Source organism: Phlebotomus argentipes, unplaced genomic scaffold (assembly GCF_947086385.1).
Source record: "Phlebotomus argentipes unplaced genomic scaffold, Phlebotomus argentipes genome assembly scaffold_4, whole genome shotgun sequence".
Lineage (NCBI taxonomy): Eukaryota > Metazoa > Arthropoda > Insecta > Diptera > Psychodidae > Phlebotomus > Phlebotomus argentipes.
This window is the reverse complement of record NW_026776174.1, coordinates 827,237-850,568: the sequence shown is the minus strand read 5'-3', so window position 1 is coordinate 850,568 and position 23,332 is coordinate 827,237. Positions and strand designations below refer to the sequence as shown.

At 41.7% G+C, this 23,332-nt stretch overlaps 6 protein-coding genes across 16 annotated transcripts; 3 read left to right on the top strand and 3 right to left on the bottom strand.

The window, feature by feature from the left end:
• Nucleotides 1-330: 330 nt before the first annotated feature.
• On the bottom strand, nucleotides 331-9,253 carry LOC132257763 (dipeptidase 3). Its single transcript, XM_059754793.1, has 2 exons — nucleotides 8,387-9,253; nucleotides 331-1,389 (listed from the first exon to the last, which is right to left on the bottom strand). The coding sequence occupies exons 1-2, from the start codon at nucleotides 9,179-9,181 to the stop codon at nucleotides 868-870; spliced, it is 1,317 nt and encodes a 438-aa protein (XP_059610776.1). The 5' UTR covers nucleotides 9,182-9,253; the 3' UTR covers nucleotides 331-867.
• A 118-nt stretch (nucleotides 9,254-9,371) lies between these two features.
• LOC132258244 (integrator complex subunit 15) lies at nucleotides 9,372-10,738 on the top strand. The gene is made up of 2 exons (XM_059755459.1): nucleotides 9,372-9,541; nucleotides 9,598-10,738. The coding sequence occupies exons 1-2, from the start codon at nucleotides 9,460-9,462 to the stop codon at nucleotides 10,623-10,625; spliced, it is 1,110 nt and encodes a 369-aa protein (XP_059611442.1). The 5' UTR covers nucleotides 9,372-9,459; the 3' UTR covers nucleotides 10,626-10,738.
• A 70-nt stretch (nucleotides 10,739-10,808) lies between these two features.
• Nucleotides 10,809-11,868, top strand: LOC132258246 (derlin-1). Its single transcript, XM_059755462.1, has 2 exons — nucleotides 10,809-11,133; nucleotides 11,210-11,868. The coding sequence occupies exons 1-2, from the start codon at nucleotides 10,981-10,983 to the stop codon at nucleotides 11,801-11,803; spliced, it is 747 nt and encodes a 248-aa protein (XP_059611445.1). The 5' UTR covers nucleotides 10,809-10,980; the 3' UTR covers nucleotides 11,804-11,868.
• On the bottom strand, nucleotides 11,850-12,726 carry LOC132258245 (ribosomal RNA-processing protein 7 homolog A). The gene is made up of 2 exons (XM_059755461.1): nucleotides 12,651-12,726; nucleotides 11,850-12,586 (listed from the first exon to the last, which is right to left on the bottom strand). Exons 1-2 carry the CDS (start codon nucleotides 12,670-12,672, stop codon nucleotides 11,850-11,852), a joined length of 759 nt encoding a protein of 252 aa, XP_059611444.1. The 5' UTR covers nucleotides 12,673-12,726.
• A 39-nt stretch (nucleotides 12,727-12,765) lies between these two features.
• LOC132257892 (THO complex subunit 1) lies at nucleotides 12,766-14,968 on the top strand. The gene is made up of 3 exons (XM_059754936.1): nucleotides 12,766-12,888; nucleotides 12,954-13,616; nucleotides 13,691-14,968. The coding sequence occupies exons 1-3, from the start codon at nucleotides 12,847-12,849 to the stop codon at nucleotides 14,945-14,947; spliced, it is 1,962 nt and encodes a 653-aa protein (XP_059610919.1). The 5' UTR covers nucleotides 12,766-12,846; the 3' UTR covers nucleotides 14,948-14,968.
• Nucleotides 14,969-15,144: 176 nt separating this feature from the next.
• Nucleotides 15,145-21,047, bottom strand: LOC132257893 (uncharacterized). Of its 11 annotated transcripts, none has more exons than XM_059754940.1 (6): nucleotides 20,809-21,047; nucleotides 20,145-20,241; nucleotides 17,878-18,021; nucleotides 15,892-16,389; nucleotides 15,582-15,728; nucleotides 15,145-15,518 (listed from the first exon to the last, which is right to left on the bottom strand). In XM_059754940.1, the coding sequence occupies exons 2-6, from the start codon at nucleotides 20,187-20,189 to the stop codon at nucleotides 15,147-15,149; spliced, it is 1,206 nt and encodes a 401-aa protein (XP_059610923.1). In that variant the 5' UTR covers nucleotides 20,190-20,241; nucleotides 20,809-21,047; the 3' UTR covers nucleotides 15,145-15,146. The 11 variants fall into 11 exon arrangements, with proteins under 11 accessions (XP_059610923.1, XP_059610922.1, XP_059610928.1 ...); XM_059754939.1 differs by having other exon boundaries at nucleotides 20,145-20,236; XM_059754945.1 differs by having other exon boundaries at nucleotides 20,145-20,198.
• Between the last annotated feature and the right edge of the window lie 2,285 nt (nucleotides 21,048-23,332).

Genomic DNA, 23,332 nt, shown 5'->3' with positions numbered 1-23,332 from the left:
AGAATAACCAGCGAATGTAGTTTCAACCGGAAGGAGTTTGAGTGTTGTGAAAAATTGAAAAGCTTTCGCGGCAAATTTTTGGCTTTGGTTTCATATTACGCGTCAACATATGATATACAATTGCTGGAGCATTTTAAATGCTGAGAAGAAATTCAAATACAAAGTATCCTATTGAATCACTTTCATCTCATTACTTATCATCTGTGTAAGTTCTCTTAGTCACACCACTTTTCCCATTTTAGAAAAATCAACATTCTTGACACAATTCCAAACAAATCCGATGTTTTGTTTTACAATTTATTCTTTAATAATGTGCTACAGAATTGCACTAATTCTAGAACAAATTAAATTAACAATGATTGTAATAAAAAAAAACAGTCAAGCTTCGCTATTCTTCTACAAACATATAACATCATCTCTATCATACATATTTATATATAATTAAGCTATATATTTGTTTCTTGTCACATTTTATGGATGTATAAATTATTTTGTACAAAAGAGATTTGGAATAACTTTACACAACGTAGTGTAATTATCGTAAAAGCCAAACTAACACTGTTCTATCAGTTCCGTTGCTTCATACAATTGATTTTCACCCAAAATGTACACATAATATCCATGATAACTGAGATTTTGTATCTAATCTATGATATATATATCAAACATTGAACCACATTTTGCACAAATCATTGGTTAAAAAGGATATTTTGCAATAGTATCATACGCATTCCGAGTGTCCACTCGGGTCACTTGATGGGAAAATGGATACTCCTGTGTTGTGTAAAGGTGGAAAGGAAAATTCTCTGTGTGTGAAAATATCCTGGTGTGATGCACAATGTAAATGGCACTCCTGCACGATGGTGCTTATGTCTCTGAGTAGCGACAGTAGGAGTTGCCCTCGATGGCCGCATTCGGGATCCATTCCTCGTGCAGCGGCTGACGATTCCGCAACACCTCCACCTCCCTCAGCACCCTCACGAAGTTCCCACCGACGAGCTTCTTGATGGCCGCATTGCCCCACAGTCGATCTCTGGCCAGTTCCGCCAGCAGAGGCGGATACGTGCCGGGTGATCCACTCAGACCCACGTGATCCACACCCGCCACCGCCCGCACATAGTTTATCGTGGAAATTGCCTCGCGAACACTCAGCTGCTTCTCCCCGCAGCGCTCCACGTTAATCATCAGCACACCACCATTCTGCGTGAGCATCCCGAGAATGTGGTCAGGAACACCTGCGGTTGAGCTACTGTTGCACAGCGATAGTGGTGCGGCATTGGAGAAAAGGACCGGAGCCCTCGCTGTGTGTAACGCCATCATCATTGCTGGCTCAGACAATCGCGAGATTTCCACAAGAATACCGAGGCGATTCATCTCATGGAGCACAGTCTGCAGTTGGACAGAAAGAGTGGGTGAATTAATATGAAAATTCTGCTTATTGTCTGTGTTAATCCACAGAGAGAGAGAACTACATTGAATCTCCGTTGGGGCACAGATTCATGCAGGAATATCATTTGAAACATTTTTACAGTGGGAAAAACACAGAGTTGCTCACAACTAAGAGCGATTACAGACTTGCTGATGATCCACGGGAGGATAAGCGAGAGCGCGAGTGTGTACGACTGACAGTTCGCTTAGCCAAAAAGCGAATAATCCCTCGATATATCGAAGGTTCAGCCGATTTTCTTGGAGTTCCCGACGGCAGCGCGCTCATGCGAAAATGCGCCGAAACATTGCACGACTCAAGAAAGGCACAAAATGGCGGATCTCTTACGAATGATTTCCTGGATTACTAAAATCATTAAAAATTCTTCTGTGAATCATCAATTTTCGCAATTTTAACGTAAAATTTCACGCTTTTGAAGTATGCAAATCATCTGTCAGCTGAACACATCAAGCACAGTGTCGCTAGTGCCGACAGAGAAGAATGATCTGATTCATATGATCCATATTTTGAGTGTGTAAAGGTGCAGATCAACCACGATTTATCGCTGATCTGACCTTTACACACTACAGGCTCATCCACGGAGGATTGATCCGAGTTCGCGCCGATTCGAGGATAAGCGACAAGTCTGTAATCGCTCTAAGACTTGCTTCGTTTGTCAAAACAGCAAAAATGGAGTGATTAGAGAGAGCTTTTAGTTTGAATTATATGGATTATTAACATAGAATTGCTGATATATCCATCAAACTGACTAACAATGAGCTTTGCTTCTGGCACTTCTGCATGATTTCCACTTCAACTAATCACCTAATCAAAGACAAGCCCAATTCAATGGAGAGAGAGAGTGCAATGATTTTCCTATGCACACAAATCAGAATTAAGCAGATCACAGGGCCAATTCAAGGAAGTTATGTTCAAATAAGAAATCCTCATGGAAAGCTAGAACAAGTGCCTCATTATGCGCCAGTTTCAGCTCTGAGCCCACTGGGAATCTCTCTCTCACACACACTTATCTGTGGGCCCCCGGAATGGTGAGAACCACAAGAGATTTAATGAATTAGTCAGTTGAGGTCACCAAATGTAAGGAGCGCAGCGTGTTGGAGGGCACAACGAAGGGATGTGATAACTAATATAGTGTACGTTAGTTAAAATAGCTTGGCTACACAGGAAAATGTTTGTGTGGAGAGAGAATATGAGCCAGGTGTGAATTTATATGCAAATTGCATTTAACTTTCCTAATATCTAAAAGCTCACATATATATATACGTAAAATTTAATTTCCACTCATTCAATGAATTTATAAATTCAACCCCCAAAAGTCTAAATTGGATGTGAGACGTAACAACATGTATAAACCACTGGAATTTTATATATATATATAAATTATCCCCATTATTATTATTCCAACCAATGTATATATATAAAACATTTATATCTTTATCAAAATATTTAATTAGGTAGGTATGCATTTCGATATGCATGGGGATTAAGAGAATGCATGTGCATTTATTATTTAGGAGTTATTTTCCACATTCGCAACCACAACCCAAAATGCATACATTTATAAGAAAAATGTGTGTATATATAGTGGATAATATCCTGTTGTAGGAAAGATTTTAATTCACATTAATAAATTTCTCTCATTTTAAATGCAATTTCATCTACCGAAAATTTACCAATTAAAAGTTTCCCATTGCAATATATATATATAGCTAAAGCGACATTTTCTACTGTTTCTCCACGGCATGATGATATTTTGCATCCCCTTTTGTGTGATGAGTATCTTTTGCAGTACAAAATGCGCTTTCATGTCGCTTCCCTTTCAACTTTTCTTTCAATTCCAACACTAACAGATGTACTTTCCGTGAAAATGCCGAAAATACTCTCTTCATGCATTTTCCCCTGTGCTTTTCATTCTCAATTACCAAGTACAAAATATAAATACCATAAATATCTCGCAATGCAACATAGTACATTAGTTTTGGTGGGTAATATAATTTTCACGAAAAGCTCACAAAAGCATAAATGTAAGTGTTTTTTATTTTCTCACAACATTTCACCAAATAATATCATCATTGAAGTATAACTGTATTAAAGCAATAAACCGGGGTAAACATCTTAACATAATCCGTTCATATGAATTCACTGAATATTTAATGATCCTAATTTATTCAGTATCCTTATTGTAGCTACGAAAAAAAGGAAGATTTCCTCAAAAATACCCTCGCTAAAGCCTCACTCTCTCTCTCAGTGTAGAAATTTCGTAAGAAAAAAAATTGACCAAGAATAACAGAGAGTATAAATTCTTTTAAATGAATGCAACAATCCCAAATCCTTCATGGAATATTATATTTATCCCCTCAACAAACAGAAAACTGTGAGACAATTTTATTAAAATATGTTGTTTGATATTTAGAAAGGCGTTTTTTTCTTTCCCTCCTCCCGTAAACAATATTAAGTATGATAAAACTGCTATTCTATCTGTGCGGGGTAGCGAATAGGGTTGAGAACGCGAGGGCGCGGGTGTGGGTGAAAAATACACGAAGAATACAAAATACCCTCGCATACACCATACCTTTCATCGCAGGTCCACCATTCGCCACTTCATGCCAGTTTATACTATCTTAATCCCAACCATATTCATGAATATGCATTTTATCTCCGGCAAAAAGGTGAACAAGAGAGATGGGTGTGTGTGTGTTCGAGAGTGAGGCAAGTTTTGGACTTTTCTGTGTACATAAATTTATGCTGTGAGAGGAAATTTCCAGTTTTCTGCACAATGTGTATACCTATAAGGTGACGGGGGGGGGGAAGTTGAGGATGCTTCTTATATAAAATATTTTTTCCTGAATTTTATCACTTTGCAACTTTTATATATGAATCAATAGTTTGAGCGCGTGTAAAAATCACCCTCATGCTTCACAGAATTTAACACCTTTTCCACCCCCCTCCCTTGTGATGAACAAGTCAATATCCCACCCCTATTACTCGCTCTTTATGCACTTTTGCGACAGCAAGAAATATCGCTTGCAACTTACAGAGTAGCTCAGGTGTATTTGCAGTGTTACAAATTAGGCGTCGTTGCAACATTATATTTTCATAACATTTTAAATAAGCTGTCAAAAATATGAATGCGTAAAAAGGTGTTGCAAGATTAGACTTCATAACATTTACGCAAGTGCGGAATTTATCTTCTGTGAGACCGGAAAATTTACGTGAAAACCAATGGAACACACAATAATGATTTCTTTATGTAGATAAACACATATTTATTGAATTTTTCTAGCAATTAGTGCGCATTTAAATGTACAAGATTGAGGTTATGTGTTTCTGGACACTCTTCAACATCTAAGATATTTTCCCAGACATTCTGGTCAGCAGAATCCTGAAAGAATCTCATCGGAAACACGTTCACACGGGCTAATCTTGCACTATTCATCATCTGAAATTCGTATTAAATAAACCCGGACTTTGCCTTGCAACGCCTTCTCGTTCGTATTACATCTGTACTTTTTTTAAGTTATGAAAATGTAAATTTGTTACACCAAAATGGTGGCTTTTAGGAACTGAAATACGACATCTGTAATGTTGCAACGACCCAATATAATTACAGTTTTTTTAGTTAATTCCTGTAAATTGTTAAAAAAAAACACACATTTGTGAGCTTTTACATATTTTAACTCAATATTCTTTCATTGCTCATTTTATTTAACACATAAAACTAAAAGAAAATTGTCCGCTGAATTTTTTGTCTCAAAGTATCAATAGTATTGTTAAAAAATAAACTATAATTTAATCTTTTTATTTGCTCGAATGACCGACAAGAAAAGTGTTAGAGAAAGAAATATTTTTGGCTCTGAATAAACTTTTGTCACAGGAAAAAGTCTCTATATAAGTTATGTCTTTTTCCAAAAACTTTTCGTAACGAAGCAACTGCGGAAAAACTCCATTCTCAACTTATTTTTCAACCAAACACATTTTTCCGAAGAGAGAGAGAGAGAGAGAGAGAGAGGGAGAGAGAGTGAGAAAAGGAAATCCTGATCCAATAGTGAGATGTCAATAGGTCAACAATAGCGCGATGTGACTGAAATTAGTCACAATATATTCACAAATCATATTTTCATTTGGGAAATTTGATGGCCAGAAATTCAGCCAACTCATTCAGAAATGCTATAAATCCTGTGCAGAATAATACACTAAATCATTTCACGTTCGAGTAATTTTATTAGGCACTTAATTGCCAAACGCTATTTTATCATAAGAACGCATGCTTTGACCTGAAAGTGTAGCAAGAAATCAACAAAGAAATAAGATGTTCCATTAATTCCCTCATTCTCTGAACGCGCGCACAACACACACATTTTTATTTGGAAAGTTAGAACGGATGTTTCTCATTGCTATAAACTTTGCAAAATATTTATCTCCCGCTCAGGATGCATTCGGTGTGTGTGTGTGGAAAAAGGAGAACTTTATATATGTGAAGACAAGGTAGACTGAGAGAAGCTGTAACACACGTCGTGAAATTAAATATTTATAGTAATTCGACATTATTGAATTTCCTCATAAAATCTTCATTTTCTTCCCACCCCCCCAACAAAACTTTCTCATTGTAAAACACCCCAAATGCTCACCCTTCGCGCTTTCATCTCTACTTCATTAAAACTTATGTAAAATGCTCGCTTAAAAATTAAATGATGATAATAATGTTGTTAACAGCTGTAAAACTTTTTCTTACCAACTCTACTCGTGGAAAGCAAGAAGAAAAATAAGAGAATATGACGTGCTACTTCTTGTGGAAAATCGTGCGTTTATTAACCCAAGCATTCTGTGATTCACATTTTTCCCCCTCTTCACTCCACCCCATACATTTCACCCCATGTGTACTTTTCAGTTAAATCCCAATTCCGTTGTTCCGCGAGAGACTTTCATTCAATGTTTTAATCCTTAATTACTGCAAGTTTTACCCTTTCTCTCACTCTCTCTCTCAAACTCTTTAAGACACTCTCTAGAGACATGATTTTCCCCCAAAACGCCATATAAACGAAGTTCGAGAAGTCTCCTAATTGTTGTGTATTTCCTTCAGCTCTTCATGAAATTGCAACTTGCAGTTTATTTGATCCACACAATCGTTTTCTTACATCTTCACACGATAAGACATAAATGATTGCGCTTTGGCACTCTTTAAAGGATTTCACGAGGAGATTTCTGTGCTTCACACTTGCAAATTCACTGAAGTACTAAAATCACTACATAAAATAACACAGAATATTCTGATTACACAAAAATTCCATCATTAAACAATATCGAAGGGTGAATTGAAAAGTATTAAAAGTCAAAATCAGCATTTATCAGCAGAACAAGAGCAAAATTTAGCGTTAATATCGCTGCGAAATTAATCAAATTTAGCTGAAAACCCTCAAAATACCTTCAAAACGACCTGTAATAATTATTTTGTGAATATTTCAGTAGATTTTGTTAGTATTTATTGAAATTTTTGAGTGAAATATGACAAAGTTAATAGAAAAACTGAAAATATTACTTTCCAAAGTCGATTTTTAATAGTCTTTGAGTAAATTCTATCCAAATAAGTCCTAAAAATCAACTTTTCATTACTTTATATGTAAGTTTTTCGAAGTCTAAGAACATTTTAGAGGAATCCTCAATATTTAGAGGCTGTTTTAAACGAATAAAATACCCCAAAAGAAGTTAAAGATGTCCCTTAAGACACAAATCTCAAAAAATATAAGAAAAAACCTATGATAAATCGCGACTTTTCATAGTTTTCGATTCACCCGTCGAAATGCGCATCGTAGAATGCGAGTTTATAATACAAAAGAGCTTTATCAATAGAGAATGGCATGAATAGTGCAATAATTTTATATTTAGTCACCCATAATTACACTATGATGAATGCAAATAATTAAATGTGAATTTTTACTCACATGATAACCAATAAAATTCTCGCTTTATGCAGCAAAATTTACTCTAATTTCACACTGAATTATCCCATAATTTTCATATTGGTCGCCTCAATAAATGGTCCTCTATATTCATTTGCATGGGTGGTTTGGTGTATTTCCGGCATTTAACTTTTATATGCACGAGCATTTGATTCTGGCGCTAAACTGAATTGATAAATAAAAGTGACGCATTTCTCCCCGTGAGACTTAAACCAGAATAAAGTGGCATAGAAAAGATTTCTTCCTCAATTCTTCTCTTACCTCTATTAATGCAGGAAATTCTCTATGCAAGACATTGCAAAGTTCCCGTGAGACTTTTAAGTTTCTCACCCACAGAAAGTTAAACATTTTCAAAATCTCCTATGGATTAAGGGCAATGGAAATGCAAAGTTTTTCCTATATTACAATCTTACTTAACAATTTTGCCGAATAGAATTTAGTAAGTATTTCTTGTGGAGCGTAAAAACAGCAATTAGACAATATAATTGTCTCATCTTGGGAAAGAAGATGAAGAGGAAGTTTTCCATATTTGCTGAATTTCACCCAAAGTTCTATTTTACTGCTCTAAATGGTCTCTAAAACTCAATAGAATTATTTAAGCTTTCTCTCTTGCCCAATAACTGAAGTAAACACAAATTTCCAAATTGACAATAATAAATAAATTGTTTGCTGAAACTTCTCTCTCTCTCTCTCTCTCTTCATTCCTTAAGTTTCTTCGATAAATAATTACATTCAGTTTCTCTGATGCAGTATTTTCCAGAATCTCTGCAAGTATTATAATTATGTTTAGCTAGAGAACACTTTCTGCGACAAACAAACAGCAACAGAAGAACACACAGATGGGAAAGTTGTATGATTTTAAGAGCATCATTATAAGAGGATTTCATTAATATTCGCCATTTATCATTGCTTCGATTGCTTCTCAATTTCCAATGCCTTTCTGGAAACTCAGTGAAAAATGAGGAGGAAATTGCAGACTCACCTCGCCGAAGGTAGTCAAGCTGTGCGGCTGCGAATCGTCCAGGACGATCATGTCGCTCTTGATGGTGGCCGCCGCCCAGGGTGTGGTGCAGCCCAGACCCGTGATGGAGATGACTCTCACGCCCAGGGAGTGCATGGAGCGCAGCACAGCCAGACTGGAGCCGAGCGCGTGACCCGCCTGGAGACCCAGAAGCACGCCAATCTTCCCCTCGGCGTGCGTCTCTTCAATCTCATCCGCCAGCTCGATGACTTTCAGCATGGGATTGGTGCGCACCAGTCGCTTGGCCTCGTCGATGCCCTCGAGCGCCAGCTGCACGCCGTCCAGATACTGGGCGCCACAGGGAACAGCCACAGGCCAGACCAGAGCGCCCACCATGTTCTGCGTGATGTCCGCGACGCTGCTGGTGAAGTTGCCGCCGAGCTGTGGCCGCCAGTGTCCCTCCACGAGGGGCGGATTCTCAGACAGCAGACGCCTGATGAAGGCCAGTCGCGCCTCCAGCAGCGAAGAACTCCGCAATTGCAGCGCAATGGGAATCCCAATGGCGAGAGCGATGAAGACAAACAACCCACCAAACACAGCCACCACCTTGCGACTCTTCCCACGGTGCACCACCGGCGGGGGCGACGAGTGCTCCTTCTTGTACGTGGGCACATTGCCGTTCTTGATCTTCTCGGAGAACTTTGTGATTTCCGGTGGAAGATCGATGTCCGTGTAGACAAAGCACTGCTGCTTGCACGGCACCTGGTGCATCGTGCGCAACTCCATGAATTCGTGATTTGGCACAACCGAATTCATCTCTCTACCACACTGTTTGATCCCTGAACCAGCCAGGAAGAGCGGAGGAAAATGCGAAGGAAATGGAAGAACTTTGTGTGTTTCCAGGAGCTAAAGTGACTGTAGACCACTTCTCCTTTCCCGTATCGATTTTTTGAATCGCTTTCGTCAAGTTTCCTGCCACTCAACGAAAGACTGGAAAACTCCCCGGAAAGTGTGGTTATGTTGATTGTTTTGATTTCTGGACTTGTAGATTTCTTGTCTTGTGGCATAAAATATTGTGAAAATTCTGGGGAAATATGTCTCTTGGAGGTTCATCAAAGCGAGAATATCACAAAATGGACTATTCTCTGCGTGTACGAGACACTCTGCAGAGGATTGGTGAGTGGAAAAGCCACACAATCCTGGAAAATATCTCATTGTTGTCACTCTTGCAGAAACAATGATCAACACCCGGACGAAGCAGGAGCACATGATGGAGTTGATAGCTGAGATTTTCTGCGAGAAGCCACGAGATCTTGACGTGCGGAAGTCTCAGAATCAACTACTTCCTGCCACACTGTCGCTGATCCAGGAACTCCAGCTCGTTGTGGTTCTCTGCGAATACTTCCAGACTCCCGGATCTGAGGCCACGCGAAATGCCATGTTTCTCTCACTCTTCGCCAGTCCCACGTCCATCACGCGCATCAATGTGCTCGTGAAGCTGGTCAGCACGTCCGTCTCTGCCCTCATTGCGCCCCTCTTGTGCGCCGCCGGCACGTGGATGCAGCAATTGGGCTGCACATCGCAATCCAGTCTCGATCTGGCACAGAATCTCGTCACGGATTTCATTGTGTTCGCCCAGAAGGCGTCAGAGCAACTCAAGTACCTTCCCCAAGTGGCTCCCCGCTTCACGGCGAACATAATCACGGCCGTGGCGGAGCTGTACCTCAACGATATGCACGACAGCGCTGCCGTGCCGCCGAAAATCCTGCTGGAAACCTTCACGGAGTGGGTCTCCAGCAGCCCAGAGCTCTGTCTGTCCTCACAGAAGCCGCTGGTGTTGCCCTCGGGCGCCATCGCGATGCCCGTGCTCACGCCCTTGGCTGGGCTTATTCGCTGGTGCGTGATGGCGCCCCTGCTGGATCCGGGGAAGTCCTACAGTCGGCTCCATCTGGCCATCATTCAGTCCATGCAGCAGACGCCGTCGCACACAGGCCCACCCACCGTCATCAACGCCCAGCATCTCTGCCTCATCGTGGCCACGCTCGAGGGGAAGTGCGTGCAGATCAGGAGGCCAGAGAACAAGTCCAAGGACACCGAGGAACGCTTCCAGCTGTGCCTGGAGCGATTCGCCCAAGCCGTTCAAGTGGCTCTGAGCTCGCACTGCGTCTACGGCAGCATTCCGCAGCTCCTGTGCCGCCTGGAGGCTCTGCCCCCGTGCACTCTCATGCAGATGGTCATCAAGAGCAACAGACACACGTGATAAGGCCGTTCGTGGAGCGAACGAACACTGAATTGGCGCCCTTTTTGGGGGGTTCTTGGCAAACTCAACCATGATAGAGAATAAAGCGAGGCAGTATTGTGACTTATTGCGTTTCCATAAGCGCGCATGACGCTTTATCGCAGCTCATCGAGCATACAACCCAGCGCGTTGACCTTGCATTGGACACGTCAGAATTTCAGAATTGTCACTTTGTGTTTTGGTGATGAAAAACTGGAAGTTTGTGGTGCAAAGTGCCGAATCATTTTGTGAATAAATCATTGGAAGATAATTTCCTGCATCTTAAGTAGTAAAATCTCTTTTCTTGCGTAGAACAGAAGCAGAATCCGAAGCAACGATGGACTTCTCAGGCTGGTTCAACTCCGTGCCAATATTTACACGATACTGGCTCTCGTCCACCGTGATCATGAGCCTGGTGGAGAGAATAGGACTCCTTCCGGGCGAGTACCTGATCCTCCTGCCATTCAAATTCGTCTACACGAAGTTTCAGGTGAGAAATTGCCGAAATTGCGCTCATCTTCATGGTGTGTTTGGTGGTTATGATTGATGTGATTTTTTCCGGGCAGATCTGGAGACCTCTCACGTCAGTCCTGTTCTACCCGCTGACGCCCCAGACGGGATTCCACTTCATGCTCAACTGCTACTTCCTGTACAACTACTCAGTTCGCCTGGAGCGCGAGCAGTTCAAGAACACACCGGCAGACCACCTGTTCATGCTGATCTTCAACTGGGCGAACTGTGTCATCCTGGGCGTCTGCTTCAACGTACCTCTCCTCATGGATCCCATGGTCATGTCAGTGCTCTACGTCTGGTGCAAACTCAACGCGGACACCATCGTGAACTTCTGGTTCGGCACGCAATTCAAGGCGGCCTATCTTCCCTGGGTTCTGCTGGGCGTGAACTTGCTGCTCTCCTCCTCAATCACGTACTCCCTGATCGGCATTGTCGTGGGACATCTCTACTACTCCCTCAAGTTCCTCTATCCCACGCTCAGAAACACGCCCAGTTTGCTGGAAACGCCGCAGATCCTCAAGAACTACTTTCCCGACGTCACCGGCGGTGTGTACGCCTTTGGCGGCGCTCGGCTCAACAACCAGCCAAGACCCGCCGGCGGGAGATTCAGCAATTGGGGCTCAGGACATCGTCTGGGAAACAACTAATCAGGATTTGTGAACAAAATTGTATTGAGTGAACAAAAAAGGGCCACTAAAATGGTCTAAAACGACGAGATGACTTCATCTTCTCCACTTTCTGCTTGTCCTCCTGGAACTTCTTCCGCATCTCCACTATCCGCTGCTTCTTGGACTCCGTGACTTGGAATCTGTAGAAGTTCTTCAGCTCCTTTCGCTTCTTCTTCGCCTCCTGCTGCTCTGTCACGTTCTGAATACTCTTCTCGGTGAGTTTGAAAGCATCTCTGCTGGACTTTCGTGACACCTGCACCCATCCTTCGTCATCGGCTGTCTGATTTCTCGCCACCTGCTCAGCAGCACGCTTTTCCTGGTCAAATTTCGCCATGAAACTCTCGATTTCACTCTGCATTTCTTCACTACTCGGATATTGTGCTTTGTAGTTTGAAATCCATCTCTGGACACCCAGGAGAACATTCTCCGCGATGAGTTTCTTCGCCTGGAGAACTTTGTCCACACTGGTGGTTGTCTTGAAGGCCATAAAGGCGATCTTCCAGCGGAAATCCTGAGAATTCTTGTGATCATCCGGAGATTTTGTAAAAGCCTGAAAGTCCTTTATGCTAGTGAAAATTGCCACTTTTTCCACATTTCCAAACTTGGAAAACAATCCTTTGAGATTGTCCTCTGTTATGTATGCCGGGATGTTCACTAAACAGATGGTTTTCTCTCCTGGCCATTCAGGATGTCTCAGAGAATGAGGAATCACGAATATCTCGTGAAAATGACTTTTATCAGCACCAATGTAGAGTTTTATGCCTGTAATTCGATAAAGGAACTCTTTAGGTAATAAGTAAGGGGGAAATTGACAGAATGTACACACTATTTTCCACGGAAATGCTCATTTTCCTGCTCAGAAATGTTTTTGTTTACTAAAACAACGCGTGTTCGATTGGTGTTTGAGGTTAGAACGGCGTGACTTTAGAGCTGTCAAAAAGTTTGTTTTGGTTTCCGGGAAAGCTTGTTTAGAGCGTTTTCCTGTTGATTTTCCTTGATTTCTCGAGATTTCTTGTAGTAAAATGTGCACACCTACTTTTCAAACCTACAGAGAACAGCTTACAGTAAGAAAATGCTGGAGAAATGGGAGATTTCCGTGAAATATTGAAGTTTTCTCTTTGCCTCACAGGACATTCTCAGGGAATCCTTCAAGGAGCGAAAATTCGCAAAGTTAGAGGCGGATTTCAAGCATCTCGGTGGCGCACACACTGATAAGAAGTCCAGTTTAGACCAGGTGTTCAGAGATGTGCTGCTGACGGACCACGTCGGAGATGTGAAGGCGGTGGAAGACTTCATAACGCTGTCCGCGAACGCTGCCCGGAATGACTTGGTGTCCGTCACCATTCCAGTGATCCTCCTGGGCGATGTGTTCGATGCTGTGACACTGGATCAGTGCGAGCAGCTCTTCACGTATGTGGAGAACAATGTGGCCGTGTGGAAGGAGGAGGTTTTCTTCACGCCCTGCAAGAATAACATCCTGCGGATGTGCAATGACTTGCTCAGGAGGCTTTCCAGATCTCAGAACACTGTGTTTTGCGGAAGAATTCTCCTCTTCCTGGCCAAATTCTTCCCCTTCTCCGAGAGATCAGGACTGAACATTGTCTCTGAGTTCAATTTGGAGAATCTCACGGAATACAGCACAGATGGGAAGAATGAGAATCTCGCCGGAGATTCAGTGGAAACTCAGCTGCAGATTGATTACAATTTGTACTGCAAATTCTGGGCGTTGCAGGACTTCTTCAGGAATCCAAATCAATGCTACAACAAAGTTCAGTGGAAGACTTTCGTGAGCGTGAGTTTTTCGCGTGTTTCATTCTAAAGTGGTGCATTTTCTCACTGTAAAATCTCTTCCTTCTTCTTCTGCAGCACACGTCCAGCGTCCTGGCGGCATTTAGGGGATTCAAGCTTGAGGAGCCGAGAGAGGGAAGCAGTCGAGAGAAGAGCGAAGCAATGGATGTGGATGAATTGGACGAGAAGAATCTTCTCGATCCTGACAAGGGAGCACAGCACTTCTTTGCCAAATTCCTCACGAATCCCAAACTCCTGGCACTTCAGCTCTCAGATTCCAACTTCCGACGCTCCGTTCTCGTGCAGTTTCTCATCATCTTCCACTATTTGCCGTCTCAGGTGAAGTTCAAGATGGACATGTACACGCTGGCTCAGGCGCAGGTGGACTGGATCAAGGAGACGGAGGCTCAGGTGTATCGTCTGCTGGATGAGACGCCGCCGAATGGCACGAAGTTCTCCAAGAGTGTGCAGCACATGCTTCAGCGCGAGGAGATGTGGAACAACTGGAAGAATGAGGGTTGCAAGGAGTTTCAGCGTCCAGATCCGCATCCCAGTGACACGGGAAAGGCGCCCTCGCCGCAGAGGAAGTACAAGAGACTCCTTGGTGACTCCATCAAGGAGGCCACAAAGCATGGGAAGTTCTACATGGGCAATCCAGAGCTGACGAAGCTCTGGAATCTCTGTCCGGACAATCTCCAAGCGTGCAAGGGATCGGACAGGAACTTCCTGCCATCGCTGGAGTCTTATCTGGAGAATCCGAAGGACAAGAATGATCCGTCATACGAGTGGCGAGCTTTGAGGCTCATGGCGAGACAGTCGCCGCACTTCTTCACGCTCTTCAACACGCCATCGTACAAAGTCAGTGACTATCTGGAGAGTGTGCGCAAGAAGATCCAGAAGGATCGCTCTGAGGCGAAGCAGGAGCCCATGGAGGAGGTTCTGCCGGTGGTGGAGCAAATGGAGGCGGATAATGACAATTTTGCTGATGAGCAGGAGCAAATTGAGGCGGATTTGCTGAAGACGGAACAACTGACGCCGGAGGACAAGAACAACCACAAGCCGAACATGATCACGGCGGAGCAGCTGCAAGAGTTGGCGCCCATCATTGGGGCGGATTGGAAGAAGTTGGCCAACAAGCTCGGCTATCGACCCGACGAGATACTCTTCTTCGAGACGGAAAATCCCACTGCGTCCGCACAGTGTCACGCGATGCTGCAGATCTGGTTCGATGACGACATGGACGCCAGTCTGGACAATTTGGCGTACATCCTCGAGGGATTGGGCATGCTGGAGTCCTGCGACACGGTGAAGAAATTCATTGGCAACGTTGATTAAAGGTGAAAAAACATTTTTCTTTATTAGGATATTTCGGGGCTCTTTTATCACTTGTAGAGAAAGAGATTTTTTTTTCGTCTTCTTTCCAAAATTAAAAAAACTGCCAAAAGAGACACACATAAGATTTTTTTTGCATATGGGATTAAGGCATGGCGCTGGAGTTAAATGGTGTGAATGAGTATTTGTCAGACAGCCGGAGTTAGTAGCGCTTCTTGGGCGGCTGCGGCTTGGGCTTGTTGTGCAGCATCGTGGCGCACTTGGGGATGTGACGCGTGGCGGCCGCCTCGTTGAAGCGCCGCATGCAGTGCGGACACTGAATGTAGTCCGGATTCTCTGATCGCGGCGGTGGTGGCAAGTCAGAGAGCTTGCCGCCCTTGGCCAGGTGCGCCTGCATCTGTTTCGCCGCACGAATTGCCTCGATGAACTCCTCGTGTTTCCGCCGCCAGTTGTTCTTCTTGCCCGCCGAGCCGCCGCTGCTGCTGGCCGCGGGCTGCGCCTTGGGAGGAGCCGCGGCGACAGTTCGGGCACCTCGAGGACCTCTCTTCAACACAAACGTCTCAGCATCGGTGCCCTGGAAGAAAGACACCTTGTAATCATTCTGAAGATTGTGCTGAATTCTTTGTCAACACTTTACCTGAACGCGATGCTTCGTGGAGTCAAAGATTTTCCTCTTCTTACTCGTAATCTTGGCACAAATTGCAATGTGTTTCTGAATGCGATCCTCAGCGAAGTAGCGACCGCAGATATTGCACTCAGACATTCCATCTGGAGGTGGACCACTCTGCAAATTGATGACAAAGAAAGAGATAAATTAAGTGTGTGCTTAATTAAATTTCCACATAATGCGAGCAGAGACTGTTTTTCTTCGATTTGTCGCCATTGAAACGATTGAAACACTTGCAAACACAGCTTGCTGAGAATTACAAACTGTAGAAAAATCTCACCTTGGCTACTTTTGCCGGAGATTGCTTCTTAGCAGGCGCTGCAGCATCAGCTTTTGGTGGCACTTTGTGTGTTCCATTGATGCCATCGTTGCTCTTGTTGGTCAATTTGGATAAATTCGTTAGATTCCTAGTGGCATTCACGTGTCCGGCCGTCTGTCCGCTATCACTTGCCACATTGGCGGCCTTCTTCACGATCACAGGTCTCAATTTCACCGGATTGCTGCTCACTCCTGTGCCATTCTTCGCGGGCGCGGCATTGTTGTTGCTGATGCTGAGCGATGCCAGGCGGCCCACGTTGGACAACTTGCCGCCGTAGTTGTTATTGGCCGTTGACCAACTGTCCAGGCCATTGTCGGTGTCGCCGCGCGATGTGGAGAATGTCTTGGTTGGCGTCTTGCTGGTCGCCTTGGGGCTCTGCTTCATCTGAATCGGCTGCAGTGGGTAGCTCTTATCAATTCCGATGCTCCGCTGGCGCCGCTCCTCGAACAATTGCCTCACCTTTTTCGCACAGCAAAAAAATTGAGTAATTTATTAACGCATTTCCGGGCTAAATAAATGTGGGCTTTTAATTGCTGTTACAACAGCCATTTGGGATAATTTACACCTGAATTATTGGCATTGAACTTTGTTGAAAATTCACAATATGAGGCCTTTTGCGCAATTTTTTTTCACCTCAAGAGCTTCACCATGGATGAGTGAATTTGCTGGGCAATTGAGTGCGTTTTTGTGCCATTTTTGAAAGTGTGTAGATGTCATAACAATTTTTCATTGCAATAAAAAGAAAGCTAGACGACAAATTGATTAAAAGCACAGCTTGAGGATTATTCCACAAAATGTTTAGTATTATTCGACCCGATCATGAAATATTCATGCTCTTCACATTCTCTTATACCTATATCTATGTATTATTCCTCGAGAGACGAGCCAATGTGTAAAGTATCTTGTGAATTTGTAGAGATTTCCAAGAAGGACACCTAATCAAAGATTTACATTTAGACCATTATCAGTGGAAATTGCAAATTGATGGAGATTCAGTAACAATCTTAATGCACGCCCCAGAGAGAGATGTAATCACACTTGAAATGCTCATCTTTTGGAGCCTTCAATTGCCCCAATACGAATATACACATTCATAATGCTCTGTCTCTGCCAATTCAAATTCCCAGCGAATGTTTATTGTCTCAGCGTGAGTGCGGAAAATCAATTGCGGAGTGCCATTGAGCTCCCCTTTTTTTCCCCTGGCATTTTTCTCGGGTGAAAGAAGAAGAAGAAAAAAATTTCCATTACGATTCCGCTTTTTCTGGGTCTATTTTTAGCGTTTTGTCACTTGACATAGAACCATCAAAACCGTCAACTTGAACTATTGAACGGTCGTTTGACCAGAATTGACATTGATCCACATTAATATTTCGGAGGGCGGGTGGAAAGGAGAAGGCCAAAGGGAAAGTCACTAACCGTTCTTGGAGGAATCTTACAATAGACTCAAATAAATATATGATTTTTACTCAAAATTCGAGGAAATGCAATAAAAAAAATCATTATTTTCAAGGTAAATTGCAAGGAAACACAGAAAATTTGTTATATTTGATTTTTTTCTCCACAAATTGCAGCATTTCTTGGCTGATTTTCTCACATTTTATTACTCTTTAAGATGTTTAACTTTTTAATATAATCAAAAAAAAATTTTATATGTTGAAAATACTGCAAATATCTTTATTAGTTATTTAATAGATTATTCAGAGGTGTTTAAACCCCCCTAATTTAGCTCATTCTTAAGATTGTGGTAAAGATTTGTTTGGGAAATACAATTAGAACTTTTGCGTGTCTTTAAACTGCTGCCCTCTAGTGGCAATTTGTGGAGAAAATAATTAAAATTCAATAAAAATCACAAAAAGTCCAAAATTGATTGAATAATCGCAAAATCTCGAGTGATTTTCCCCTTGAAGGAGGCGCTTTTCAAGGCTTTCCACCGCCCCGCATAGTTACCTTTCCAGGCGTGCAACTTGTGTCCATTTCCAATCCACTGGAGCCATTGTTGTTAATGCTATTGTTATTGATTATGGATGGTGCACTGCTCATTTCCAATTTACGCTGAATCCTCTCTTGCTGCTGCCTCTGCTGGAATCGCATCTATATGTGGGGAAAATATATAACAGAATAATTGAAAATCACTCTTTGCTCGTCGATTTTAGCGCACACAGAGTCTCTAAATTCGCCAGCAAATCACTGGCCTAAGTGTAATTTTCCACTGAATGTTCACGTCAAATGGAAATATTTACAAAATAATCCAAATACATCCTCCAAATGTGCTCAACCACTCGAAGGAACTCCACACAGTTCTGATGTGAGTTGACGAGTGAAGCTCTTGCTGTTCGTGATTGTTTACAGACATTTTTCCGCTTAATTTTCCTAGGTATTCAACTGATCGACGATTTAGAGTTGCTGATGTGTGTAATTTTTCAAAGGGTGGAAAATTTATTGCTCTTCAAACTTTCCTTCGTGAAATATTTCAGTGAAACTTTCCAAATTTCCCCATCGATTGGATAAAGCCAATATTAGTTTCATAAAGTGTTTTTCATTGAGAATTTTCTCACACTTATTAAACTTTTAACATGTAGGAGGTGTTCGTGACGTCAGTAAAAGTCATGTTTTTCTCCTCTCACGGCATTTTCCATCAAACCACGTGGAAAACCATCATGAGAGTGAAAAGAGAGACGCAAAAACTGAGCATGGAAAATAAGGGATTTTCATCCGCAACGCCTCAAAACTTTTGCTCGCAAAACATCACAAGAAGAAGAACGAATGAACGAGAGGAAAAAAAAGTGACTGCGAATGAGAGGCAGTGAAATTTGAATTTTCATTCCGTGACATCTCTGAGTCATTGACGCAAGACCTTTTTTGGACATTACCAATGAGTCATGTCATGATTAAATGCTGCCCACGTTTCTCTCTTGTAGTAATTTTTTCGCTCATTTTGATCATTTCTATTTCATTTCTCACTGTTTTTATATGTCCACACGCCAATATTAACAGCGATAAAGTGGTCAAGATACATGGCAAGAGAGAGAGTGAGACATCCACTAAATGTTTCTGTTTTTCTTGCAATTCAATTAATAAATGTAGTTTATTCCCCGGCCGATTAATATCACGACACACAACCAAGGCTTTAAATGGGCGAAAGAGAGTAATTTAGCAATGAATTTATTCTCTATGGCTATCTCACGCTTTATATCTGTCTCACCCATTTCGTAGGAAACACACAGAACATTGTAGAATAATGATTACATGTCAGTGTTCTGTACAACATGCAAAAGAATGTATTGATTGATGAATTACTCGATGGAAATTACATTGAGAGACACAAAAATATTGATAGAAATGCCATCGTGACAGCAAATATGAGTTGGAACTGCGTCATGTTGGAGAGTGTTTTGAGTTAATTTTATTATAATAAAATTTGCCTGAGATGCTTTTTTTCTGTGTGCTGACTGTCTCTGCCTCTGTAAGCTGTCTAAACCACGCATTCTGCAAACAGTGGAGGCGACTGGTGCAAAACGACATGCAAATAACATTTGTTGACCGCAACAAAGTGTCTTTGCTGGGGTCTTTTTGCAATAAATGCGGCATTTAAGACATCCCAGAATCTTGACAAATGCGCAATTCAGCTATTTCGTTGCTGCTTTAAAATTCAATTAGCTATTATTGATAAATAAGAGAAGAGAGCGCTTCTGTTTCGACATGATATAATTTATTTAAAAGAAAAAAAAAGTAGTTTAACATTCAACACAGCGCGCATTAATTATAGAATAACCCAATGATTGCGCCTCTTTTTCGCGTGCTAACACAACACCAACATATTTGTCTGTCCTGAGAGTGAGATTACTGAACCCAATGAACTCATACGAACCACCCAAGACTCCAAGATAGCTTTAATGAGGAGTGGATTAGCCACTAAATTTCGATGGCGAGATTACTGAAAGCCCACCTTGTGCGAAAATGGATAAAATTCAACACCGATCAGCAAGCTTGATCGCCAGAGACCTCGTCGAATCTCAAAACCTACACAATAGTCTTATTAAAAAGATATTTTTTTACAGCTGAAGATAATTTATAGACATGTCCAGAGAGTCACCATATTTTTCTTCCCCTTCAAATTCTCTTATTTTGAGCGGTTTTTTGGGCGATTCTCTTTCCGCACTTAAAGCACGCGCTTGATGTGAATAAAGCAAGAAAGTCATCATATGTAATCCCACCTGCATTTGTGTGAGCCTTGAAGTGTTACTGCCTTGAGTTGCCATTTCCAGTGTCTTTTCAATACCGAAAACAATTTCTTTCAGTTGCCTTTCTGCGCTGAGAGTGAGTGAGAGAGAGGATGGAGATGATTTTGGGTGTTTCTTCTGACGAGGAATTGTTTTAGGGTCGATAGTCAATTTCTGGATCTTATTTTCTCAAGCAACATTCCCACTTTGTTATGTGAGGAACAAAAGTGCGCCCGGCTTTTTGCAATTCTCACTCTCTAATTGACTAGCTTGTTAGTTTATTAAGGTTTCTAGCAAATGAGAGAGAGTGGAGTTGATTTTGAGAAGTTTCTTCACTGTGATTTTCCACCAGCTTTTTCCCGTTCAGCCTTGAGAGAATTGTTTTAATTTTGAATGAATGTTTTCTCGAAATCTTTGGAAAGTTTATGTGGTGGAAACAAGTGGAAAAGGTTTTGGCCAAATAGAGAGAAGTTTGGGTGAAATGTGAAAATTCCTCTGGGAAATTTACATGAATGTTTGGACAAATCCACACACGTGAGAGGTGGAAGTGTGGAAAAACATTGATTTGGTAGGAAAACACTGGGATATTTTCACTATGTTTCTGTATCAAATTGACTATATGCATTCAAACTATGTTGCTACAGCAACTAAAATGTACCAAACAATTTTCTTCTCTCCGTCACTCTCGGACAAAACTTGCAATTACTTATTAATGAACCGGCGCTAACAGCATGCACACACCCACTAAAAAGGAGGAGAGGAAAAATGCCCCTTGTTCGAGTGCTGTATGGAAAATTGTGGTGGACACAAATGAGGCGCGACAACGCGAAAAGACGACACACACGCCAAGGAAGGCAACAACCAACTGAACAGCCCGAGACGTCGCTACATCCAATATAGTCAGTGCTGTTGTTGCCATTGTCGCACAAGTCTCCACTATTTATTTTATACGCTCTCCCCGGCTTTGTGTTCACTATAGTTACACTTCTTGGCGTTCGCGTGTATTTTGGAGGCGCGCACTGAGGCACTGGCAAATTCCGGACACGGTGTGATTCGCGAAGGAGTGCCCCGGTGGAAGAGTGAGTGCTTGCGCGCCAATTGCCGCTGAAGTTTAATTGTGGAATTAACTTTTCGCCATCACAGATCGCATATATGGTGAATCCTTGAACTCACACGCAATTTTCAATTGTCTCTCCCAACTGTCCGCGATGTTGTCATGCTATTTAATGACCTTTTTTTCCTTCCTCGAAGCGCGAGAAAATTTTGTATTGATGTGACTCAGAGCAATTTACATTTATTTTCCCTTCCTCTCTCACTCTGCATATCATTTCGATATTGACAGTTTATTAGCCCAGAGAGAGAGAGAGTGCGGAAGTGAACAGAGGGTGAGGGTGAGGGTGGATGGGGTGAATTGGGTCAGGTGCCATACGCGGTAATGAAGCACTATTCATAATTTATGAGTGATTTATGCAGTCCTGCAGCCTTCATTTCATTATCTTCAAAAACTCCTGCGCTTTTCCAATCTGTATATACTTTACTTGGAGGAGCAAAGAAGTTGTCGTCGGAGGTACAAAAAAGGCTAATGAAGTTTGAAGAGCTGAAAAGACTTTGTTCGATGAGATGATCACATTATCTGACTCACGTGGAGTATTTTTTGTGTGTATAAAAGAGCTTCTCAACATTCACAAGTTATTCAATTTAACGGAATAATATAAGTAATTAAATTTTCTTACATTTCTAGGGGAAATTGGTCAACTTGTTGAAAGAAGGCTTCAGTGTGTAAATAATTAATTTGAGAAAGGATTTATTTTAAGAGCTAAATTGCTATAAAACATTGTAGATAATTAATAGATGCTTGAAATTCACACTTTAATTACTGCATAATGACTCAAATATGTGTGTTATTCGAAACATTTCCATTCAGATAATTGGGTCAACCACATCTCACATTGATACCTGATAATCCTTGGTCAATATTCTAATATCGATCTTTACTAATCCGAAGAACGGAAACACTTTGAACACTCCAAAGGATAGAATAAGATTATTATTCTCATCAAAGTTTCAAAAGTTTGAACACTATTTGCCTTCGAATCTAGTTCACTTTATTTAATTAACTTTGTATTGATTTTCTTATTTATTGCTTCTGAGATTCACTATGATTTAATGTGAATATTGACCACCAAATTACCCAATAAAAGCACCAGTAATGGGTTCAAGATCGCCGATGAAACCCCCGAAGAAGAAAAAAAAACACCAAAACACCGAAATACACTTAAATTGACGATTAATTGTGGTGGCGAAAGACATTTTTATTGAGAGTTTTGGGGCATAAATTTATTCTCAAGAGAGAGAGAGAGAGAGAAAGTATTGGACAAATAATGTATTGTTATGAAATTATCTGGGAGGATCGGAAAATTATGGCTCTTCGGAGAGTTACAAGCGATTCCAATATATGAGCGCCTCTTTAACCCTTGAGTGCGTGGTTGACAGTCATATATTGTGCTTTTTTACAAGATGTTATGAATACGAAATGTCTTTCATGGCATTGTCACCATGTTGGATGGTAAGAAAAAAAACCCGCACGCTTTTTATTGAAGTCCCTCTATTATGTGGAGGAATAATGCTTGTTGAGTGAATTTTTTCCGCAGAAAGAAAAAAAGAGTTCACCTGAGTGAGGTAACACAGGTCTGGAATAGCATTATTAAGTGCCAGGGGTTTCTCTCTTTTACGTATCATACTTTCATTCTTAATTATTTTTTGCAGGTGAGCGGAAAAATTCCTCAACCACTGTTGTGATGAAGTTTGTTTTGTATGAGAATGAATTTTTCAATATATTTTTCCTGAATGAAAAATTGAAAAAGAATGTCGTGTCAGAAAGTTTTTGACTCTGCCCTGGATAGTTTGAGTGATACGCGCACGAAGTTTGTGAAATCAGTCATCTCTCACCCTTGTTGTGTGCAGAGCGGAGAAAAGATTTCAATTTTCTGCCTCATAATTTATTTAATATCACTCGAAAGTGTCAATAAAGAGCAGAAAATAATACGAGAAGTTTGTGAATCTTGTGTTCCCGCACACCCATCCCGACGAATGGGATACATTTCAAAGTGGATTTTGATTGCGAGGCAGCCATCAACGGAGTTGAGAAGAAGTCTCTGCCAGAGATGGCCTGGATGCGTGGG

What these genes read in the sequence shown, in the direction of transcription:
- LOC132257892 (XM_059754936.1), top strand. Translation starts at nt 12,847, where the DNA reads ATGTGCACACCTACTTTTCAAACCTACAGAGAACAGCTTACA. An exon ending in CCTACAGAGAACAGCTTACA is followed by an intron (nt 12,889 to 12,953) that starts GTAAGAAAATGC and finishes TTTGCCTCACAG; the next exon opens with GACATTCTCAGGGAATCCTT. An exon ending in AGTGGAAGACTTTCGTGAGC is followed by an intron (nt 13,617 to 13,690) that starts GTGAGTTTTTCG and finishes CTTCTTCTGCAG; the next exon opens with CACACGTCCAGCGTCCTGGC.
- LOC132257763 (XM_059754793.1), bottom strand. Translation starts at nt 9,181, where the DNA reads ATGAATTCGGTTGTGCCAAATCACGAATTCATGGAGTTGCGCACGATG. An exon ending in GCTTGACTACCTTCGGCGAG is followed by an intron (nt 1,390 to 8,386) that starts GTGAGTCTGCAA and finishes GTCCAACTGCAG; the next exon opens with ACTGTGCTCCATGAGATGAA.
- LOC132258244 (XM_059755459.1), top strand. Translation starts at nt 9,460, where the DNA reads ATGTCTCTTGGAGGTTCATCAAAGCGAGAATATCACAAAATGGACTAT. An exon ending in AGACACTCTGCAGAGGATTG is followed by an intron (nt 9,542 to 9,597) that starts GTGAGTGGAAAA and finishes TCACTCTTGCAG; the next exon opens with AAACAATGATCAACACCCGG.
- LOC132258246 (XM_059755462.1), top strand. Translation starts at nt 10,981, where the DNA reads ATGGACTTCTCAGGCTGGTTCAACTCCGTGCCAATATTTACACGATAC. An exon ending in TCGTCTACACGAAGTTTCAG is followed by an intron (nt 11,134 to 11,209) that starts GTGAGAAATTGC and finishes TTTTCCGGGCAG; the next exon opens with ATCTGGAGACCTCTCACGTC.
- LOC132257893 (XM_059754940.1), bottom strand. Translation starts at nt 20,189, where the DNA reads ATGGCAACTCAAGGCAGTAACACTTCAAGGCTCACACAAATGCAG. An exon ending in CAAGTTGCACGCCTGGAAAG is followed by an intron (nt 16,390 to 17,877) that starts GTAACTATGCGG and finishes TGTGCGAAAAAG; the next exon opens with GTGAGGCAATTGTTCGAGGA. An exon ending in CTCCGGCAAAAGTAGCCAAG is followed by an intron (nt 15,729 to 15,891) that starts GTGAGATTTTTC and finishes ATCAATTTGCAG; the next exon opens with AGTGGTCCACCTCCAGATGG.
- LOC132258245 (XM_059755461.1), bottom strand. Translation starts at nt 12,672, where the DNA reads ATGAGCATTTCCGTGGAAAATA. An exon ending in GAGCATTTCCGTGGAAAATA is followed by an intron (nt 12,587 to 12,650) that starts GTGTGTACATTC and finishes ATCGAATTACAG; the next exon opens with GCATAAAACTCTACATTGGT.